General features: G+C 45.9%; 1 protein-coding gene across 1 annotated transcript in view; it reads left to right on the top strand.

Moving 5' to 3' along the window:
• LOC119382668 (gastrin/cholecystokinin type B receptor) overlaps positions 1-20,520 on the top strand; it is a gene marked incomplete in the record, with an annotated part of 173,591 nt that extends 153,071 nt beyond the window's left edge. The window contains 3 exon segments of the mRNA XM_037650467.2: positions 13,852-13,950; positions 17,701-17,895; positions 20,157-20,520. Coding sequence (XP_037506395.1) covers positions 13,852-13,950; positions 17,701-17,816 — 215 coding nt within the window.
• Positions 20,521-23,760: the final 3,240 nt, after the last annotated feature.

Below are 23,760 nucleotides of genomic sequence, written 5' to 3'. Positions count from 1 at the left end.
AACTATCAAGTGTCACAGCTCGACACTTGAAGCACGCTAGTTTCCTTCGCTGCTTCGGCCGCATTTGCAACAGGAGCGCTATTCAAACTGAGAGTATCCATTGGCGAGCCTCACTTCGTATAGCATTAGTTTCTTGCTATCCCATTCATTGCTTCGCCCTTGCGGCGAAACTGTGACTTTCTTTTTCTCTCAGTCGAATTACCTTCCTATTAGGTTATCCCATCTCTTTGCATGCGCTTCTCGTGGTTTTGTTGGCATATTAACGCATTATACGCACACATAATGGGAAAGTGTGCCGCCTGTGATCCTGTATGGTCCGCGTAATTTTTAACGCGATAGCGTTAGAGAGCTCGTTCCGCATAAATTCTGGCGTCGGTGTCGTTTGTTGTGAGCGAAAAATCATCTTGTATAAAATAAATCTAAAAAAATTTTAGGTTCGAGTGAGAATCGAACCCAGGCCGTCTGCGTGGTAAGCAGATGTTCTAGCACAGAGCCACTCCATTGCTTGGAACTGCACTGAAATTAACTTTAATGCTTCACAAACATACGCGTCCTGTGTACAGGTGTCACAGTACGAGATGTATTATCGCAGTAAAACGGGGTAAAAGCGTGTATTGCCGTCGGGCGTCACACCATGTGAACTGCGAGTTGCTAGTTTAAAGCCGGCCACCCATTACAAAAGGCACACACATTACTGCACGTATTCCCCTACGAACACGTAGTGGGTGCATCGCCACTTCGAAAAAAGTATCACGCGTGTAATTGCTGCAGGTTTAAAGCATGCCACCCATTACAAAGGGCATACACATTAGCGCGCGCATTCTCTTATACACACGTAGTGGGTACACTGTTGTCATAAAAGTGCTGTTGAAGAGTGCGGAAACCATATGTATGTAGAGAGAGAGAGAGAGAGAGTGTGTGTGTGTGTGTGTGTGTGTGTGTTTGAGAGACCGGGCGACTGAACATAACGCCAAGCGACAAAACAGACCACGATGGGGATGGGGTCGGATGTCGCTATCGCGTTCAACTCTTAAAGGCGAAGCTTAAGCGTCCCCCAATTTTAAATGCGAAGCATTTCTTAGCAAATTTCTGCGAGTTTGAGCGTATCTATCTATCTATCTATCTATCTATCTATCTATCTATCTATCTATCTATCTATCTATCTATCTATCTATCTATCTATCTATCTATCTATCTATCTATCTATCTATCTATCTATCTATCTATCTATCTATCTATCCGCCTACGACTTTGTGTCTCCTGGCCGTTTCGTTAATCGGATGTATACCAAAATTGGTACGGAATAACATGAATGTATTACGAACATAAATGACAGGTCATAACATGAAAATCATGACATGCATGTCATGAACAGCATGATTTACATTCCACGGCCTTGGGGCTCTTGCGGCCGTTTGGTTAATTTCATATATACCAAAACTGGTATGACGTGACAAGAATTCATGGCGAACATAATGACAGGTCCTAATGCGCAAATCATGACACGCATGTCATGTGCGGCATGATTTACATGACATGGTCTCGGGGCGCTCGCGGCCGTTTAAATGAATGGATATATACGAAAACTGGTATGACAAGACATTTCAACATGACGAACATAACTGACACGTGGTAATATGAAAATCATGACATGCGTGTCATGCACGTCATGATTTACATGCCACGCTCATGACGCACTCGCGGCCGTTTTGCTAGGTTGATATACACCAAAATTGGTATTGCGCGACGAGACTGTATGACAAACGTAAATTATAGGTAGTAACATGAAAATCATGACACGCGTGTCATGCACGACATAATTTACATGCCACGCTCATGACGCACTCGCGGCCGTTTCGCTAGGTTGATATACACCAAAATTCAGGGGTGGAAGTGCTGCGCCATTTGCGCCACGTTGCGCCAATCCGCTTCTGCTGCGCCATCCTGCTCCAAAACGCATTATTGCGCCGAAACTGCTCCCAAGCCGTGTTTGGTTTACGGCCTCCGCGATGGGCTCCGGTGAGCTGCCGGAACCGATCACCGAGGCTACGTTTGGTGCCTTCATGTGCCGCTGTCATCCGTGTCATGGCGCGCCTAAGCGAGCTTATATCATCATCACATCACTTGGCGAGCTCTCGTGACCTTGTCGAAGGCGCAAAAAACCTAGCGAGCCACAAGGAAGTGAGTTGTGCGGCCATATTTTTATTGTGGCGCCGGCGGCAACGGAGTTTTCTGGCGCGCTGCGCGCACGAGGCGGTTGCTGTCATCGTGGCCTGGGATTGCGAACATGAATAAAATTAAGTGCGTTGACGCTTCATAATGTCGAAAAGGTTCTATTTACTGCGAATGTTTAATTTGATGTGAAGCCATGAAGATAGTGCGAGCAGCTGCCGCGGACGTAAACGCGTCACCATTATTTACAAACTTTGCGTTAAGGAAACCGCTGTATACCTGAGTGTGTAATGTGAATTTTGTGTCATAAGTCTGCATGAGAACGAAAAATTTGTTTTATCCGTCTGCGGTCAATCAAGCCACTACCAACTGCGAAATCACTCACAGGGCTTCGGTTTATGTAAGTCGGTTGGACCATTTCCGAAACTTTTTTTTTTTTTAGCGAGAGCGTGCCTCTCCATGTGAAGAATTTGTTGCATTGCCCACAAGCCCTTAGACGTTATAAATGCAGCATGTAAACGCGCTCGTGCAGCGACGAGCTTAGTCTCGCTAGTGCGATCGGTCGCATTGTTCGATTTTGGCTCGTCAGAACCTGCGCTCGGCTCGTGGTCGAGTAGCTAGTACCATCCACAGCACGTGACACGCCGCTCACCGCCGTTGCTGTGTGTGGTTTGGTACATGAGGTGGCGAGTGAAGAAATATGCGAAACAGAACAAGATAAGACACCTGGAACGTTTATTACTGAAAAGACGAATGTGAGGTAGTACGAAAACAGAACCACGGGATACAAATTGCGCGCTTGCGACATCTAGGAAATCTTGGATGGGAACTTGAAGGGAAAAGGTGGAAGCGCTTGGCGCAATTTTTGGCGCGATTTACGCGCGTTTTTTGACGCCTTTGCGAAATCGCGCTGTTGCGTCCCGAATGGCGCGATTTCATGCGCGACTGACGCGTGGTCGGAGGGTCGCGCGCGTCATTTTCACGAACGCTATCTCAAAATTGCGCCGCCGCGTGTTCCTACTTGAAGTAGAAAAGACAACGCCTCGCGCGGCACATCGCCCGCTCGTCCGACAAGCTGAGTTTAAGGTGCACACGCGCGTTTGTTTGATTTCTTCCAATGCCTCCAGACGGCGCTGACATCCGCGCATTTCGAAGGAACTGTTTGCAGCTGGCGTAGGCTTTTGACGAGAATGTAGCAACACGACAAACGCGGCGCAGAAACGCCGCTGCCGAAAAACGTTCATTACCATGAACGTTTTTCATTTGTCAGTCTGGTCAAGTGTAGCTATTGAAAACATCGCTTATCTCGTTTTCCTGAGTCATTGCTCTATCACAGCTGTGATGTTTTAATGATAACACGTACGCGTGTGTATGTATGTATATATATATATATATATATATATATATATATATATATATATATATATATATATATATATATATATATATATATATATATAATTTGTTTAAGCGTGGTTGGAGCATCAGTATTGAATGTTTTCTAAAATCGTTAGAATTTCTTGTGTTTACCAGAAATAAAAAGAATTAAACAACAGTGATGTTTTACCTTACAATTCTGCTCCAAAACTAACTTGCATTGCTCCAAAACACACATTTTGGTGCTCCAAAGCTGCTCCAAAACAGCATTATTCCTGCTCCCTGAGCTGCTCCAAAACACTCAAGCCCGCTTCCACCCCTGAAAATTGGTATTGCGCGATGTGACTGTATGGAGAACATGAATAACAGGTGGTAACATGAAAACCATGACATGCATGTCAGGTGTGTCATGATTTACATGCCACGCTCATGGTGCATTCGCGGCCGTTTCGCGGGCTTGATATACACCAAAATTGCTATTGCACGACGCGACTGTATGACGAACGTAAGTTAGAGCTGGTAACATGAAAATCATGACATACGTGTCATGTAGAACATCATTTACATGGCATGCTCATGGTGCGCTCGCGGCCGTTTCGCTAGATTGATATGCCCCGAAATTGGTATTGCGCGATGTGACTGTATCAAGAACATGAATAACAGGTGGTAACATGAAAACCATGGCATGCATGTCATGATTTACATGCCACGCTCATGGTGCATTCGCGGACGCTTCACTAGCTTGATATACGCTAAAATTGGTATTGCGCGACGCGCCTGTATGACGTACGTAAATGAGAGGTGGTAACATGAAAATCGTGACAGGCATGTCATGTGTGACATGATTTACATGCCAGGCTCATGATGCGATCGCGGCCGTTTAGCTCGCTTGATACACACCAAAATTGGTATTGCGCAACGTGACTGTATGGCAGACATATACGACAGGTGGTAACTTGAAAATTATGATATGCATATCATTTACGGCATGATTTACATGCCACGCTCATGGTGGACTCACGGCAATTTCGCTCGTTTGATATACACCAAGATTGGTATTGTGCGATGTGACTGTATGACGAACATAAATGACACGTCCTAACATGCGAATTATGTTATGCATGTCATGTACGGTATGATTTACGTGACACTGTTATGGTGCGCTTCCGGCCGTTTAGATAACTGGATATACACCAAAATTGGTATGGCATGACAGGAGTGCGTGATGAACATAAATGACCGGTCATGCAGTGTATACACCAGAATATACGCTTCACTGGCCTGGTGTATATCATATTGTGCATGCACGCGTGCATGGCAAACATGCGATATATGTAGAACTAGATGCCATGGCATGAATGATTTCATTTGGCTAAAAAATAAACAAAGCGATATATGCAGCTCTTTGCTGGCTGCTTCGCATTACATCGATTCCCACAATGCGTGGGATCTGCCGGATTTTTTTTTTCTTTTACCTTATTTTCTATCTGCCTGAGGTAGCAGTCAGTCCTGGTGGAAAATCTTTGTTCAAATCGCATTATTTTTTATGAACTAGTATACAGCACTTGATGATATGTGAAAAAGCAACATCATTCAGTTAAACTAGGGCTTAACAAAGAAAATGCAATCATCCAGCTGTCGTTATGGTCAAGTCCTACAAGTAATTCTGACAGGTTAAAGGGGACAAAACACGTCAGTTTCTTTCTTTCTTTTTTTTTGCGCTACTAAAGATGAATTTTCCCAGAAACCAACTTCCCCCAGCTTATCATCCTCATTTCGATGGAGGCGAAATGCTAGAGGCCCGTATACTGTGCGGCGTCGGCGCACGTTGATGAACCCCAGGTGGTCGAAATTGCTCGGTCGTCGAAATTGTCTCTGATAGCCTGAGTTGCCTTGACACGTTAAACCCCATAAACCTGTCAACCTTATCACATTTATTGCACCGACATGCTTCCTCGTATTTCCTCCTCATGCGACACTCCGTGATAGCGCTCGGTTCCTTTTTTTTTTTCCTTTTATGACACCTCTATTTCACAACCCACTTTTGGTTCCTGGTCTCCCTTTGGTGGCAGTAAAATAACTTATTACTTTCATGTCTGCCTTTTAGATTTCGTTAACTTCTTTCCTCTATCTGTCCTCCTACCTTCATTTCCTCCATCTCTTCCCTCCTCCCCAAAGAGTAGGCAGGCGTTGTGCCCCTTTGCGTGGCAGTTGACAGCCGGCTCGCTCCCTGTTTCCTCTGCCTCCGTCAGTGTTTCCTTGCGCATGTCAGATAATAAGAGTAGTAATAATAGTGAGCCGTTTTTTTCAGCTCCCTTCGCTGGTCCCGTTATACCTGCCTGCCTCATGCCCCCTATAAAACGTTATTGCTTCCATCATTTAACTTATATTTCATTCATTCTTTCTGCTTTCCTCTATAGCTCTAGTTCCTGCGCCCATTACCTTGCCCTACAGCACTTGTGAAATTGCTACTTTATTGATCTACAGTATATTAGAATGTGTGTATCTCAGTGGCTATAGTAAATCAAAATGTCATAACGTCCGAGGTCACCTGTGCTATCGGGAAACACGAAACAGCGCATCAGAGCTGTGATAATAATTTGGTGGCTCCACTGACGTGACTTCTGCGTCATCCTGTGAGCGGCAAAACAATATTATACGTACGCCCGGTAAATGAAACGCCGAAGGGTGCAATCTTTTTTTTTTTCTTTTTGTGAGGCTCTAGTGTTTATTTACACAGTCAGCGGTTTCACGAAAAAAAAATGTATCCGGTGACCAGCTTTCTTTAGTGGCACGATGAACGAGTGATACTGTTATTTTTCTTCCAAGCACTTCCGGTCGAGCACTTCCGGTTTTGCAAATACTCGCAAAATTTTGTTTTAAGGAATGCAACTGGTACGAAAGCGATTGTTCTAATTGAAGTTAAGGGTTATATTGGGTGCATATGATACCGAAGCATAAGTTTACTTAGTATAAGAAAGAATTAAATGACAAGATAATTAATGAAAATTAATTGAATATAAGTTCTTTGAAAGGGCAGACGGTTTTCGTGTGAGCAGCTTGGATCGTTGCGGCACTTGGCGGAGCTTATTTCAACTAGACGGTTATTTCTCCATGGCCTCTGAGATCCGCTTCGGCACCGCACGAAACTTGAACCCAAGGAATGCACCGGGCCATACGAACGCGGACGTGCGAGTACCACTATCAGATACCTAAGTCAAGGATTATGGTCGCGTCCAGGTTTTTCTTTTTTTTTTAATGGCGAGAAGTCCTGCGTCGAGCACAATGACATACGTTGTACTCAAGAGGCCCCTTTATCTGGATACTTTCAATTCACAAAGGACACATGCCGACATCGGCTTTTCAGAATGTGTGTGCTGAACATAAGCATAGGAGTTAGTCTGAGGGGTGGGTAGGATTTCTGTGCGCCTTATTCGTTTTTTTTTTTTCCTTTTCCGGAGCGACGTGGCGGAGTGATCGGTCAAAATAGCCTTACTACGAAATGACCTCCATGAGGCAGGATTTCTAAAATTCAGACTGTAGCGTTACCGTGCGCGACCTTTACAACGAAGACACCCACATAACGAAGTATTCTGAAGCACCGGAGTACTTTGTTTTCAAGATGTTTGTCGCCACTTTTCAGCCGCTTCACTTAACAAGAGGAATGAGCATCACCTTTGCTTCCCGTTTGCTTCTCGGTATACGAGCAACTTCAGACAACCACCTGCGAGGCTGCGCCTGAATAATATGTGCGTTAGCGCTCCTTCTACTTCACCTGAGCCGTCGCAGTCACTACCTGCGTGCCGCCAGGCCTTTTATTGCTTCGCTGCGTAGATCGCTCTGGTGTCTTCTTCGGCACTGTTAGCGTAATAGTTGATCATGTCTCTAGCACTGCGAATAGTATGCACCCATTTACCTCGCCCAACGCCCTTTCCATCCTGTCTAGCCATTCCTGTTGTGCTGAAATTATTCTTCAAATGGTAGCATTATAATATAATCGCCTGCCTTTTCTATTCTTCCATAGTTATAGTCAATTTTATGCAATCAAAATTATGGGGGACATTAAGAAGAGGACGTCAGCACGATATGACGATGCCCTGACCGAACAACTGACGTGGAGCCCCCAGGTCAAATTTCAATTAAGAACGAATAAAATGCACGCAAGTCTCAATATTTTATTAATATGACGTAATGAAAGATCACATTAATAAAATAATAATGAAGTAGTTAGTTCTTTCATCGTCCCAAGCGACTCGTCATGCATATGTTGTCGCTTTCGGGCGCGTCAAGTGATGAAAAATCGCTACTGGCTCAAGAATCTAAATCCTTCAACGTTGCCTGATAAACCGTTTGGTTCTTATTTTTGTGTTTGTTTTCGCAGCCACCATTATTCTGTGTGCTGCTGTCGACCAGCTTTTAATACCGGAGCTTTATGCAGTGTTTCAACATCGCCATTTGTAATCTCGCTGCCCTAGAGCAGAAGTGTCGCCTCGGGATATTGCGCTTCAGATGCTATTTCCTCGTGTAAACTGAAGACTACCAAATTTCCTTGATGGAGCGTGCCAAAGTTTAACATATTTTCACAGCGGAGCAGTTGATATGCCAGCCGTTCGTTGTAATCCGTCCCAAAAAATTATCATGCTCACGAACCGGCACGCGCTATCTTCGCCCTCCTCGTCCTGTTCGTCCTCTTCATCTTCTGCTTGGCTCACAATCACAGAACATGTGCGCTGATTTGTGCGGCGCGCGATTCTGATAACTCTGATAGGTGAGAGAACAAGTACAGAGAGCGAGAAAGAGAGAGAGAGACAGGAACAGATAGAAAAAAAAGAGAAAGAGAGAAATTCTTGGCATAAAGAATTCTTTGACGAGGCCGGATTCGAACCCGCGTGCCCACGATCCGAAGGCGAGCGTCGTAACCACCTGGCTATCCAGGCACGCTAGCAGAGCAAACCAGAGCCTCGTATAGTATAGTATAGTACAGTATAGTATAGTATAGTATAGTATAGTATAGTATAGTATAACAAGCGGGCTGGAAAGGAAAGTGAGGGAGAGGATGAGATATGTGCGGGTGAGGAGGAGGGAAAGAAGGAGTGGAGAGAGTAAAGCATATCATAGAAAGAAAGAGAGAAAGAGAGAGAAAGGAAAGAAAAAAGATGTAAAGGGCGAGAAAGATAGAGAAAGAAAGAAATAGATAAAGAAAGAGAAAGAAAAAGAGACAAAAAAGAGATAGAAAAAAAACAGAGATAAAAAGAAAAAAAGAAAGAAAGAAAGAGAGAGAGAGAGAGAGAGAAACGAGAAAGGCCACCCAGCTCGGCTTTTCCTTCTGGCTTGGCACCACAAGTGCGAAGATGTCTTAAATTTTTTCACACTTTTTATCATGAATAATCGGGACTATAACACTCAGACAAGCGAGCCAAGCGTTTTAAAACTGCGCATGCGTCATGAGCAACGTTTCTTATAGCACGACTACGTTAAAGCAAGATCGTTTTGTTCAATTATCTCATTATAGACATAGTCTTGCGCCAAACAGGAGACACCGTACGTACACGAACGTCCTGGTGTCATGATTGCTCTCGGCAATTTTCTGAATTCTTCGAAAGGAACCTCTTCGCATTCACTGAGTTGTTCTATCAGAGCACAGACTCTTCCACACAGCGCACGTCTCGTCAAAATCCACGTTCCGGCATCAAATATGCCATGAGGCTGGTCTAACCATTCAGAAATTACCCCGTATTAGGCTTTTATAGAATTACATTTCATCAAAATGCGCTAGCAGCGTGTCTATGAAGACTTCAATGTAAACGGCCGTGCCTAGCTTTATCGCCATTGTCTGCTTGGCTGGCATACTCCCCAGCTTTTGACAAATCGTCGTCCACATAAAACACAGTCCTAAAAGGATCACACGAAGCTTCGGTGCACACTCGTACTCTTTCATCGGAATGCAACTTTCGCAATTGAAGAGAATTATTCCCGCTGCTCCACAAAGGACGGTGCTTAGCGCCACCGCCTTTGTGGAGCAAGAAGCTGTATGCGAACAGAACTAACAGAAGGCTAACAAGTGGAAGAAGTGAATGCTTACTGATTGATCATCCAAAGTTGCGGAGTCTATATTTCTCACGTAATTCGCCTTCACTGTGTCATTCACTAGTTTCCTGGTCAGCCTACTAGATTCGTCGTGAGCTGCCCCAGGAAAGCACTTACCCTGTTAGGGCAGTTCACGATAGAAACCTTTCCTTTAACAGCGGCACTTTTTCGTGAATACAGCATTCTTCTTTGAGGTTTGTGGTACGTTCGGCTTGGCCCAGGCGAAATTTACCTCCGCACTGCGGGCTCTCACAGTACTCGTTTGTTTGCAGAGTCGTTTAAGCGAGCAGGGAGGAGAAGCTACGCATAGCCAGCTCCTCTGCTATCTTGGGCCTTCCCGAATGTATATTTGAAACGCAAAGAATGCGAAGACGGGAGAAGATAGCGAGAACGGACAGGACGAGCGCCCTGCACGTCCTGCCTTCTTGTGTCTTCGTGTTCTCTGCGCTTCAAGTACATTCATGGACTTTTAAAAACTCCCCTAACTTTCGCTTATATTAGGCCTTCACGCTTATCGATAAACGCTTGGGGTCCTCGAGAGCGCCGATAAATGACGGACGCCTGGCTGCGCGACCGCACGTGTCGCACTCGCAGGCAGGTCTTCGCTCCATCGCTACCGCAGCGATGGCACTGGCCGCACCGGCCAGCGCAGAAGACCCACGGCCCTGGCGACGAGGTCTCGGCGACTGGACTCCGCCGAAGACGGCTCACCCACCTCTCCCGACATCCCAGCCTGGGAGCAGGAGGTGTGACGAAGCGCTATATCAACCCTTAATGCAGGCAACATGGACAAGAAAAAGACCGTGAGGTAAAAAAAAATGCCGAAGACAAAAGAAGCTCTCACGCTACCACCGCTTTGCACACCGTTTTCTCTCTGGATGCAACTCTGTTTTTTGGCTCAACGGGTACATTTTGGAATTTAAAAATGCCAAGTGCTTCTTGCAGCCTGCTTCTCGCACCTCTGCCACAGTTTTTTTTATTTCTTCAAGACACGGCCTCTCTTAGCACTTGCACATTTCCGACGAATCTCCTTTTCTAAGCTGCCCAAACCACGCTGCTGCTGCCTCAAAGATTTCGTTGACATTGGGAAAGGCACACGTCGAGAAAGCACGGACATAGATATGGATTCTGTCCAGCGCACCTCATTCCTACATTTTGTTTTGCAGCTGGAACGTTCGCAACTGACTTAAGCGACCGCAACACTGTGAATTCTTCAAGCTAAGGCAAATATAGCTAAGACAAATATGAAAGGCTAGCGCGCCAAAATGAATTCAGACTCTCCGTAGGACATCTATATAAATCATGACATACGTCGAGAAAGCATAGACATAAGTGGACTTTTGTGCAGCGCATGCCATTGGCACACTTAGTTTTGATTTTTCCTGCTCGAATGTAGGCAACAGACGTAGATAGTCACAGCGCCGTGAATTCTTCAAGCTAGGACAAATGTAAGAAGCTACCACATCGAAATGAATTCAGACGCTCTCTAGAACGTCTATGAAATGCAGTAATATTCAGTTCGTTGCTAAATCGATATTCTTTGTGAATGAGAAATTATTCACATCACACAACGAGTTAGGAAGCCGAGAGACAACCTTCCGTAACTTGGAGAAAGATAAGATTTCGCGCTGTGTGGATTCTACAGCGTTGCAATTAGCGTATTCGAGCGTCCGATCGAGAAAGTAATGTTTGCTTCCGTTCCTGCTTCTCAGCTCTGCTTTCATACTGGACATTGCCAGTACGTGTTTCGGGCGGGTGCGGCTCCTCTAGTATCGGTGCGCCTGTATTTCCAGTGTTTCAAACCTGCATGACTCGTGCAATCCGCTTTGACGTGTGATCACGAATGAGAGCAGAATGCCGTGACTGTGTGTTCAATTCAAAGCGAAAGCTTAGTGCAACGTTTTTATTGGGACGTTGGTACTTAGAAGGGTCCCTCAAAACTATGCCTCAGATAGCTACAAGACCTGCACCCTGCTCAGAGAGAGAGAGTGAGGAAGAGAATAGAAATCTGATCGAGTGGCGTTCCAATTCTGGCGACACTGAATCGAAATTTCGACCTCTGGCAAAACGAACGGCACTGATATGCTAAGCCACGCAACGAGTGTTCTTCCCATAGAGAAAAAACTTCTTCGCCACTTATGAAATGGTGTATTTAGGCTCTTTATTGCACTATATTCATAAGACGCGATTATCATTCTAATGTTGTACAAACCAAGCGCACGGTAGCGGCTGTAATCTGATCCTCACATTTAATTTCTGGCTCTTTCCGCCTCATGCTGCGAGGTTTCGTGATTCTCAAAAGAAACTGCAGTCTTCGATTTCTATAGATGTATTTGAAAACGAAAGGGATGGCAAACAAAGGTGGTTGAAGCGATGTGATTATCCACGCCTGGCGTCATAAACTGAACGACCATAAGGCGCAAGTTGTCACGAATATCATGCATGGTTACATAACTAGTAAAAGTGACTCAAACTATGCGACAAAGGCAGTCCGCGGTGAACAAAGCAGCTCGAAACGCGGACAGCACTGTACGCAAAGGACAATTGACGGGACCAATACTTCAGGTTTGTATTGCGTTGCAGATGCATTTCGCAGCAAATGCGGGACACGTACGACAAAGCCCAGCGCGAAAACGCGTTAGCGACGATGCGCTCACCAAATTATTCACATTCACAATGCTTCGCAAAAAAAAAGCGAAAGATTCCCGTGCACGAGCGTTTCAAAAGCTATGGTTCCCGCGATGACACGAATTCGCGAAGCAGAATAAAAGCTGTAATTAAAAGAGAAAAAAAAAAGGTAATTCAAGCAAGCGCATACAACCGAATTGGATGCGTGGAGATTCCATTTCCTGGGACGATTCCGAAGAAGCTCATTTGTGAATACCGCTCAGAGCAGCATAAAAGTATTGATGGCAAACAAAAGCCCATTCGTGAAAAGGGAATCCTCCGAAACCGCTCCTATAACAGGGGACAGTTTCCGCATCTACTTGGTACGCCCTCCAGAGTATGGACCTTTTGTAAAAATCAAGAGCAATTTCTATCGAGAACCATATATAACAGCTCTCTGTTTATCAAGGCGTCACGGCGAGCTCGAAGAACTGATTCCGGAGTGCTCCCTGCAATACCGAGTATACCTCAACGTCCATCTTACTTCGTCTTTCATCACACTGCTTCCCTCTCTGCTTGTCGGCCGCACTAACCACTGCCATAGCAAACTGCGCTAACCCGACTCCAACTCCTCTGGCAAAATTGCACTGTGCTGAGACACACGGGTGCGCTTCGTCTGGCTAATACAGTCCATTCAACTATATTGAACCTTACTGTCGGTATTCGCAGTTTCGCGAGAGTCGATTTCTCTGTGCGACCGTTTCCCTGTCTCCTTGTCAGTTTTGTTTGTTTGCTCTTGAAGCAAACGACCAGTGGTCGACTCACAGATGTGCTTTGGGGACAGACAATTGGGAAGCCACAGTATGAGGCATTTTATTCAAATATGGGCACGCTGCGTGCGACACTATTTTGGCTGTGATTGTATAAATGCGCAGACTCCTGATAAAGTTGTTCAGGCATTGCTCGGAAATATACTAACGAGAAGTTCGAGCACCCATAGTTCCTAAAATATAGGTGACTTTATATAGTAACGTTAACATCAAATGCTTGATGTCGTATTTGATGGGAGCTCTCCGATCCTTTGAAGATCTCTCCAAGCGCTCTTGAAAGCTAAGCGAGCTCTCTAAGTGCTTACGTTAGCTTAACTTGTAGAGTGTATGCAGAACTAAGAGTTGAGGTGAAACAATGTTTCAACTGAATGATTTAGTTAGCGACAAAATATTTAAAGAGAACATCCAGGGCTGAATAAAGGAGCTCTTTCGCATTTGTCCATTCCGAGGGATATATAAAATGTTGATTCTCACTTTCTTGTTATGTCATGAACGTATCCGTGGCAGTGCACTTACCATATCCATGCGTTCCCGAGAAGGTCCTAACGCTATCGCACCTCCCTAAATATTTAGAAACCGCCGCGTTGCTCTGACGGCCATAACTAAATAAAAATGAAGACGTTCTAAGTGTGTCGCGGACGTTTTATTGTTACAAGTATAGCGTAAGTGCTGCGGTGCGCGCATATCATTTTGTTTTGACTCTTGTTCTGGCAACCTGTATTTTCCTCCTATATTCTCTGGATTTTAGGAAATCAATGTACTTCCTTTTTGCATGTAGGCAAAGGATCTTTACGGAGTACACTCGCAAGCCGCCTGTCCAGTCTGAAGGAAGAGAAACCGACCGACGATGTCAATGAAGTCGCTGACCAAAAGAACGGTAAAATGAAGAGAGCTCAAGTCAACCATGCTACTAACAACAAACTAACCACTTTCTCCCGAGAAAGTAGAGTGAATATTAATGTAATTCCTTCAAGACTAACTTTTTTGTACAAAGTCCAGCTGTCCTGATGCGGCTCTTTCACCCTTCCTAACCGCATTTTGTAGAGATGCTTGTTTGTATGTGGTGAATGAACTAAAACTCAAGCTCATAACGCTGAATTCCATAGACACCTTGCCGTGGAGAGGCAACTAAGACGGCCGTTGCTATTCTGTGGTGTTGAGGAAGAAGAAATGGTCGAGAGAAAGTGAGAACTGGAGAAATAGAGAGTAAAAGCAACACGCCACTTGATTGAATTTCTTCTTTTTCCGAGGACTAACTGTCCCCGCGTAGGAGCGCCCCGCGGCGCCGCCCTTAGGGGTGGCGCTTCTGAGGATCCTTTCAATGCGTACCGCACCTGATGGTCACGCGCGAGAAGAATCAGTGCAGTGCAAGCGCCTTGACTACGTCCTTTTTTTGAGTGAGTGAGTGAGTGAGTGAGTGAGTGAGCGAGCGAGCGAGCGAGCGAGCGAGCGAGCGTTCACCACCAGAGCAGCGCGACTCCGTGAAGATTTCCACTCTATAATAAGTGAACACCCTTCTCCTTAATACTAACGACGAACTGCGTGAAAAACACCAGGGACAAAAAAAAAGACACCAGACGGACGCAGATGGTCCCTGGTGTTTGTCGTGCATTTTTTTTTGCATTACTGATGTTACTGCGTGCGTAATCGTGAACAATCTTGTTTCTTGTATTTTTCTATATATATGATTTAAGTCTACATGCATATTTTTTTCTTCTTTATATTGTTTCACTCCTGCACTTCTGTAGTTTTACGCTCCCGATCAATGTATAGGAAGCGGGGGGGGGGGGGGGGGGAGGCTTCGTCTGTTAGTTGCAGTTGCCTCTTGCCCCTCCATCTCAGACAGTGAATGTCGCAATAGAGAACAAAACCAGTGGCGTATATTTGTGCCTGCTCCACTGCAACAAACAATACCTGTTAACGGTAACATCAACGGTAACCGGTAACACCACAGGCTGGCGAGACTGCCGCATACCCCAATTTGTGTCTCTTTTCTCGAGTGCGCTGCAACGCACCAACGAAGCACCATACTCTGTTTATAAGGCTGAAGATCCTTGCCTGCATTATACCCACCGTGCTAGCTGAGCGACTATAGGTTGTTGAGCGGATAAGCTCGGCAGAACGAGTTAGAGTGCCAACCATGGAGGCCACATTTCCATGAGGGCGAAATGGAAAAAAATATTTAAAAAATGGCGAAGCTTGCACTAAGTCGCGCAAGTGTACTTAGATTTAGGTGCACGTTAATAAATCCCAGATGTTGACAAAGCAACCCCCCCCCTTCCGCTGGAGAACTACGGCGGGACTCATAGTCAGAGCTTTTGGTTGGAACGTAAATCCCGGGAATTTTTATGATTCAGTGTGCCGGTAATAGGGCAACTGTCGAAACCAAAGTAGAGGACGTGCACTGAATCCCGGAGGAGTAGTTTGCAAGCGTTTCCAGCTAAGTAGTGTTCGGTTTGTAACCGAGGCACACTGCATTGACGTCACGCGACTAACTGTGCACGCTGTGTAAGCTTTCTAAATGGCGGACGTAGTTCCGAAAACTTGATAGTTAGTCAAAGGACGCTGTGACACTTCATGAATTTCGCACAATCGAAGCAAGCAGTGTTGCTTCTTAGGCAAAGCCGTGGCTCGTGTCTCTAGCATCGCATTCGCACTCGGGGCCCTATACGCTCGCAACTATATACTTATCCGACTATTTTATACGTGTACGCGGCGCCCGACACGCCGTGAATAATTCATGTTAGTTAGTGAGAAAGCTGAACAAAAAATTACACCATCTCCCACTAAAGGGGACCATGAGGCGATGCGAAGCCGGAGCACTTGCACGATCGCATTCCGTTGGCGTTCGTTTGGCATGCTACCGACCTCGCGTCGTGGAACGCGAAGAGGGACGCTACGCGCGTTGTATCTTCCATCTCGCCTGGCCGTTAATTCTCACAGGGCGAGCGGGGAACGCGGTCGACAGGTGGGCGAGAGGGGGGCAGCGTAGGAGTGGAGAGAGAAGGGGAGGGGACGCGCATGCGCTCGAGCTCATCGCGGCGTTGCGCAGGAGAGAATTTCGGCATGTCTAGCCCGCGTTTCAGAGGATGAGTGGAAAGGGGGAGGGGAGAGGGGTATGGGAAGGGAAAGTGGAGAGGGGAAGGGGAGAGGGAATGTTAAGAGGGGAGGGGAGAGGGTGAGTGGAGGTGTGTGGAGAGGGTATGCGCATGCGCAGTAAGGGTGGTCACGCCGCACACCACCACCACCGGATTGAGCTCCGCCTTAAGATACTTCGCATCTAAAAACACTTTCGGCCGACGTTTCCGCAAGAATGGCCGAAACGCGCACCGCCTTGCACATGAACCGAACTGATCTCCATCGCTGCTGAAGAACCAAGGAAATACCGTACAGTAGTGGTGGTTCTCATATATTCGGGAATGCATCTGTGTTGTTCGAGTCATTCGCCACGGCCCGCCCCTGGTGCTCCGAAGAAGCATGAAAGAAAGACATCTGCACCGCTGTTAGGTCCTCGGTGGCCGAAACACACTAGCGCAACGCTGTTCGTTGCCGGCGGATAGAGCCTGCGGCTGGGACCGGACTTCCGAAATGTTGTAAGCGCCTCGTCAGAGGCGGTTTCGCGCACTGCAATCTTCCCCTGCGGTGAGGGCAGCGAAGCGGTGCTCGCACTCACGCTGTTTACCGTTCCCGGCGACGAAGAAGTGTATTGAACGATCGCGGGTTCTGCAGTAACGGAGCCCCGAGGTGCGGTTTGGGAGAAGCGGTAATATTAGTCAGCTTTTTCACTGTCCCGGATGTCGCCACAGTAGTATAGGCGGGATGTTGTGAGGTAGCACGCCGAATGTAGAACGAGGCGGCGCCAGCGGACGTTGGTAGGAGAAGCACTAAACGAAAGTTAGATGCACGAAGAGAGCAAATTAGATACAAAGGATGGAAACAGAAAAGACCAGAGAGACTTATACAGGCGAAAAAAAAGTAAAAAGGAAATATTCACAAGAGGAGGCAAGTGCTCGACGCAGAAATAAAAATTCGGAAACTGCTGAATACATTCCAAAGGAGTACGAGGATTTCCCCAACGAGGGCGTTCCCCAACAGGACCCATGAAAGGCATTCATTTTTCGAGGGCTTCCGGTTTCAAAGTGGATGCAAGTTTTAAATAGTCAGCAGTTTATGTAAGTAAAGGAACGACGTTCAATCGATAGGAGCAAGGCAGGGAAGGGACTGATGGAACCGGTGTCGCTTCAGTCGTAGATAAAAATGTATCATACAAATAGTGGCTCGTGTCAAGAAAGACAAAAATGCAGTTTCGAGGAAAAAGTGTAATGCATCGTATTAAACGTAGCGCAAACACGACACAGACGACACACGTCGAGACACCGTAAACACGCATACGCGGAACACGAATACATACTGACCATGCGCTTTTTCTGTGTCCTCACCCTGTTTGCGCCACAATACCGTGTCTCCAGAAGCCACATACCAACCATCTTGAATCACAGCACTAGATCGATGCTGACCCCCATGCATATATGTGTTACGGAGGCACGCATTTTTTTCTGCCCCCTTCGGCACAGCAGGTCTTGCTTCTTCACAACCTTATCATTGGTTTTCCTCTTTGCATGCGTAGCAGCTGTGTGCAAGCCACCGGCGACTTCCCTGGCTGACGGCGAGTCCTCGTCATCCTGCAATGTGTCCACGTATTGCGGCAGGCGCACGGGGAACGCCAGCGACACCGAGTCCTGAGTGACCCGTGCCGGACGGCGTCGCTTCCGCCCGGAAATAGTTCGTGCAACGGCGGACGTATCAAGATCCGCGCATCAAGGTGATGCATCCGTGCGTTTCCGTCGGCATCGAGCTTGTGGGTCGTGTAGTATACTGATGCACAGATTATGCTCTCGAAGGCGAGATGAAAATCATCTTATATGGCTAGATGAATAGTATGCAATTCCTACTAAAGAACAGCATAGTGGCGTCATTATGCTGTAGGTTTGTTCGTTGTTTTCTTTGTTGATGATGGTGGTGAGTTTATGTCCCAAAATGTCTTCTTTTTCACTTGCTTCAGAGACGCACACACACACACACACACACACACACACACACACACACACACACACACACACACACACACACACACACACACACACACATATATATATATATAGATAGATATGTATATATATATATAGATATGTATATATATATATATATAGATATGTATATATATATATATATATATATATATATATATATATATATATATATATATATATATATATATATACCGGGTGTCCCAGCTATCGTTAGCCAAGGGTTTAAAAATACAATATTAGAGGCAGGCGAGTGAAATCACTTGGAAATTACTGACAGTCACCTTGCGCACTACAGACAATTTTTTGTTTGGTAATTAACTAATTTGTTAATTAAGATTATTTAAATAAATTGCTAAATATTGACTGTAGGCAAGAAATGCGGCTTGCAAAGTTCTAGGGCGTCTTCAGAAACCCCAATTCCATTATTTGCGACAAAGAAAGTCTCACGTATACCATTTTTTCCAAGCTGCAAAGAAAGCCCGCGAAATACAAAAAGAACCACGTGACTAGCGCATTCGCCCGCCACGAGAATGCTGCCCTCAGCCGTGGTTTGAGAGAACGAAATCAGCTGCGGCCGCGACTCGGCGGCTCCGTTGCAGCGGTAGGCTGACAAGTTGACGGTGGTTTCTTGGCCCGCGCTCGCTACAACTTGCACCGTCACGCGCGCCAACTGGCTGGCGCTGGCCAAAAAAAAAAAAACACCGTCGACTTATCGGCCTACCGCTGCAACCGAGCCGGCGAGTCGTGGCAACGGCTGATTTCGTTCTCTCAAACCACGGCTGAGGGCAGCATTCTCGCGGCGGGCGAATGCGCTAGTCACGTGGTTCTTTTTGTATTTCGCGGGCTTTCTTTGCAGCTTGGAAAAAATGGTATACGTGAGACTTTCTTTGTCGCAAATAATGGAATTGGGGTTTCTGAAGACGCCCTCGAACTTTGCAAGCCGCATTTCTTGCCTACAGTCAATATTTAGCAATTTATTTAAATAATCTTAATTAACAAATTAGTTAATTACCAAACAAAAAATTGTCTGTAGTGCGCAAGGTGACTGTCAGTAATTTCCAAGTGATTTCACTCGCCTGCCTCTAATATTGTATTTTTAAACCCTTGGCTAAAGATAGCTGGGACACCCGGTATATATATATATATATTTGTATATATATATATATATATTATATATATATATATATATATATATATATATATATATATATATATATAATATATATATATATATATATATATGGAGGCACTGTGCATGAGCACGTCGTTGAAGCCTACCCAACGACGAAGACAGAAAAAAGGTGGCATGCCGCGCGAGATGCTGTCAGCCATTCTGGCGCACAGCTCCCTGTAAATATTGTAATACACTCGCTTCTGTGTCTCCCGTGTATTCGTGATGCCCGTGACAATATTTATGTGTATACAGGGTGTTTCACGTGACAAGAACAAGGATTTAAAGCCTGAAGCTATTCACGCCCGTAAGAAAAAGAACCTATTATCCCCACCGTGTATGCATTTGAGGCTGTCACAGTTTGAGCTGTGACACGTACTAATAGGCCCACGGGCTGACGCCACCCGCGGGTCTCACGCCGTGAAGGTGCATTTACTTCCATAAGAGAAGGCGGTCACGATTTCTAGTTGTGTGTGGCGTGTTGCGACGTGTTTTTGGCTGTGCGGTTGGTGCGTAGCTTGCAATGTGCGCGTAATTTGTTGTCATTGCTATATGAAGCGGCATACTAAACAAACGTCAGCTGTATTCATTCAAGAGCTTCTCTCTTTCTCTGACACTTGTAGTCTACTTACTCCGCATTAAATAAACACACTCCTTGTGGTATATATGGGGACACTCTTTATCCTACATGTGCGCCTGGAGGTATTTTCACGTGGAAGGAACTCTTACTTTTAGCTTGATGTTACTTCGCGACACACGTATTGACCTTTGACTTTCGATAATTCTCACTTTGACTTCTTTCATGTTTTTACTTACCACCAGGTCTTTGCCACAATGGAAAGAGGTCGCCGTCGAAAGATCACCAGCTACACAAAACTGTGGCGCGGAGATGGACACACTGCGCTGGCATACCGACACCGGTGCTCTCTCTTCCTCAGTCTTCTCTGTCGTGGCCGTAATCGTGTGATATTCGCGACACTCGAAAGGACATGGCGTGCACGCACCTCTGCTTTTTTCCTGGTCAATTCTAAATGTGTCATATCTCACAAGTGTGTCGTCAAACGAAGTGCCCAAGTCATCCTTCATCACCTACTGTTGTTCTAATCCTTTACTTCATGTCAAGCATTTGTGCATCCCGCCCACCCGGCTGTCATCTGTATAAATAAAACCTTTATCCAATTGTCGTTACCACTGCCTGCTCGTGAATTCATGTTTCCTTATTTTGCTTAGGGCATTTTGGATGCATTTGAGCTGCCATAGTGGTTTTGTTTCAAATAACTACGGCGAGTGGGTCCTAAAACGCATATTCAGCAGCTCATGCACTGCTCATTCTTACTATTAAGCATTTGCGTTAGCAAACTGGGTTTCACGTTATACTGACTTATCTTTCAGAGGATGATAATGTTACCCAGATTAACATTAGTTTGATCACTAACATTACTGGTTTAGTTTGAACGAAATTCTGAGAGCGAGGTCTGAAATATATCAGGGGACACCTAAGCACTTCTAATGAGCTTCCGAAGTGAAAGCACTGAGATCTGACTGAACGCCTCAGCCAACAAGCAGCAACAGGCAGCTGTACCAACGCTGCATGCACCTAACCGACACCCTGCGTGTCGAGAGGCCAAGGAGGCAGCAGCGGGTGCCAAGGCCGGCAAGCGCGTAGCAGCTAATCCCAGTGGGAGTGAGAGAGATATATATACTGACTAAAGTCCCTGTATTTTTTAAAGGTAGCGACAACTACATGCGCGCCCTCTCAAGGGGTCCAAGGAGCATGCGATAGCAGACGACGCCCCGCTCGCTCCTGTGCATCTTGCGGGTGCCTGAAACCGAACTCTGTGCTCGTTTGAACCGGTAAATTATTAACATTTGTGGCCTAAGATGTTTATCAATTATCAAACTACAGGGACAACAACTTTAACGAGCACGGAGCACGTTAAACAATGACATAAAAACGTTTGCGTTTCCGAAGCAGGTTCCGAGCGGGTTCCCCACAGCAACTGTCACGCAGGGCATTTATTCTTTTTGTTCTTCGCATATTTTGAGATTCAGCGTAACTTGAAGTACAGGTAGTACATGGGTTTGCTAAAATTGCTTCTTTTCTAGTTCGAATAAGATAGGCAGGTTGTGAGCGTACCGCTACTTTCGGAAGCTTCATCGGGCATCTAGCACTCTTTTAGTGCGCAGCGTAAAATACGCACTATTATTGGTTTAACTCTGTCAACGCTCGGAAGTCTTCCAACGGTTACAGGTCATCTTTAACTAAGCTTATTTGGTTTATAAAGCACCCCGAGAGGTTTACTTAGGAGAAGGGCGGATATTCCACAAATGCAGTGCAACTGCACTTGTGGGATATTAGCAACCAGAGTACCTTTCAAGATCTAGGAAATATAGCATGCCCACTATCGTCTCGCCCATTTTAATGTTTATCTGTTTTTAAAGACGTGCATTTATCCAAAGCCGTCCCCCTTTTATTACCCGCGCCGCCTCCGTGTCCCGCAGATATAAAAGTGTGTTGCAATGTTACCCAATGCAATTTCAAATAAACTTGGGGTATGTATACACCTACAGGCCCTAAAACCAGACTACAACCAGAGAAGCTGAGTTTGGTGGCTTTTTGTAGAGATGCAAGACAATAAAAAAGCACTTATTGAAAAATTGGGTTTTATTGCATGAATTCATAACGAACTTTCCTGCTGTGAGCACTGAGCCCCCCTCATTCGCTTGTAGGGTGGCTTCCGTTCCTTATGCCTTGGCAAATTAGCAAACATGCTCGGTGCGGCATGTATGGTTTCAGTTTTTTCCTCCCAGTGTCGTGCAGTATTATTTATTCGAACTCGTGAAAAGCATTGTGGTCCTCTAGGAAAAACATCATGCGGAATGCTTCAACGAAGAAGCCTTAATCAATCTCGCACACAGAGTGCGGCAAAACACGGCAAGGTGCGGCAAAAAACTAATCCCAGATGGTCATTTCCCTGTGAGCTTTTAGTGTTGAAGCCACCCCGGTGATAAAAACAAAGGCAGCTGTATTGGGTTACGAGCTATTTAATGTTCGAGATATGACGTGTGACTCTGCATTGACTACTACGTACAAAATCTACGGCACAAAGAATACCGAAGCAATGATAGCGTTGCTCAGATAATGCTCATGAACAACAACATCAACAAAAGCATGCCGGCCAGGCGAAAAGCTGCTTGAAGTCATAAATATTACAAAATCACTTACTTCGCATAGCCGGGTGTTTTCTGCGGGCACAAACTTCTCGCGACTGATTTTGTGGGGCCACACCTTCCTTCAGCATATATTTTTGTCACCGTGAGGAGCAAAAAAAAAAAAAAAGAAAAGCTTTTTTCTGTCCTCCGCGCGGGCAGGCAACCGAAGACATTGAAGCCCGGCATACTGGCACGTCACGCTCCAAACATTGAATTGAAAAGCAGAATTCCTGCGCCCACTCAACTTCAGGAACATAAACGCTTCTAGTCTGCAACAACAATGCGACAGAGGCGCGTGAAGTACTCGCTACTTGCCAAAATCAACCAACTCCACGCTTGAAAACACAGTGATCCGTACTTCTCACCGGCACAGCGCTGCCGCCGCTGGACCCTTTGGGCGGGGCGCGAAGGCGAAAATGTCACGTGTCGCCAACCGGCCTATCGCAGGGCGCGGCGGCTGGATCAAGACCTTTCACTACTTTTGAAACATAGAGGGACTTTAATACTGACCGCATGCAACGCCCCCTTCTGGCGGTCAACCACACTACCGCGAGGGTTGCAGTAAACAGCTCCCCCTCCTTCAAGAACCACTTCTGTCTCTAGATAGCTGGCCTGTGCATTCTGCCTTATCAGATCATGGTACTTGGACCGAAAGTTACATTGTCAAGCCCGGCGTGACGAAAGCGGCGAGGCAAAACTTTCGCTCCAAGTTTAATGGTGTCACAAAGCATAGAGCACGAACCTGCCGTGTATGAGCCCAATCGGTAAGACACTAGGCATCTCAGCGTAGAGAACAAGGTTCGAAGGTCACTATACCACCAACGTTTGTACTCCAAAGCTTTTTTGCCCTTTATTGCACATTAAAAAAGTCACAGTTTCGCCGCAAGGGCGAAGCACTGAATGCGATTGCAACGAACTGGACTGTTATACTAAGAACGGTTAGCAGCTCACTTCCTTAGCAAACGCGGCCGCTGCAGCGAGCGAAGTGATCTTGGTGCTTTTTACGTCTTCAATGCAAAGTTTGCGATGAGAGCCCAACTTGTAGAAAACTGCATCGTATAAGTCATCTCTTGAACTCCCTGTATAGATAAGCGCGCGAGCACAGGCGACCACGCCTTGCAAGTCAAAGTACGGACGCCCTCGGGCTCCCATATCCACGCAGCGCGACGAAATACGTGCTGGGCGATGCCCTTTAAAGCGCGCCCTTTTGCGC

This window comes from Rhipicephalus sanguineus, chromosome 2, assembly GCF_013339695.2.
Source record: "Rhipicephalus sanguineus isolate Rsan-2018 chromosome 2, BIME_Rsan_1.4, whole genome shotgun sequence".
NCBI classification, from domain to species: domain Eukaryota; kingdom Metazoa; phylum Arthropoda; class Arachnida; order Ixodida; family Ixodidae; genus Rhipicephalus; species Rhipicephalus sanguineus.
The sequence above is the reverse complement of the archived record's forward strand: the minus strand, read 5'-3'. Positions and strand labels throughout refer to the sequence as shown.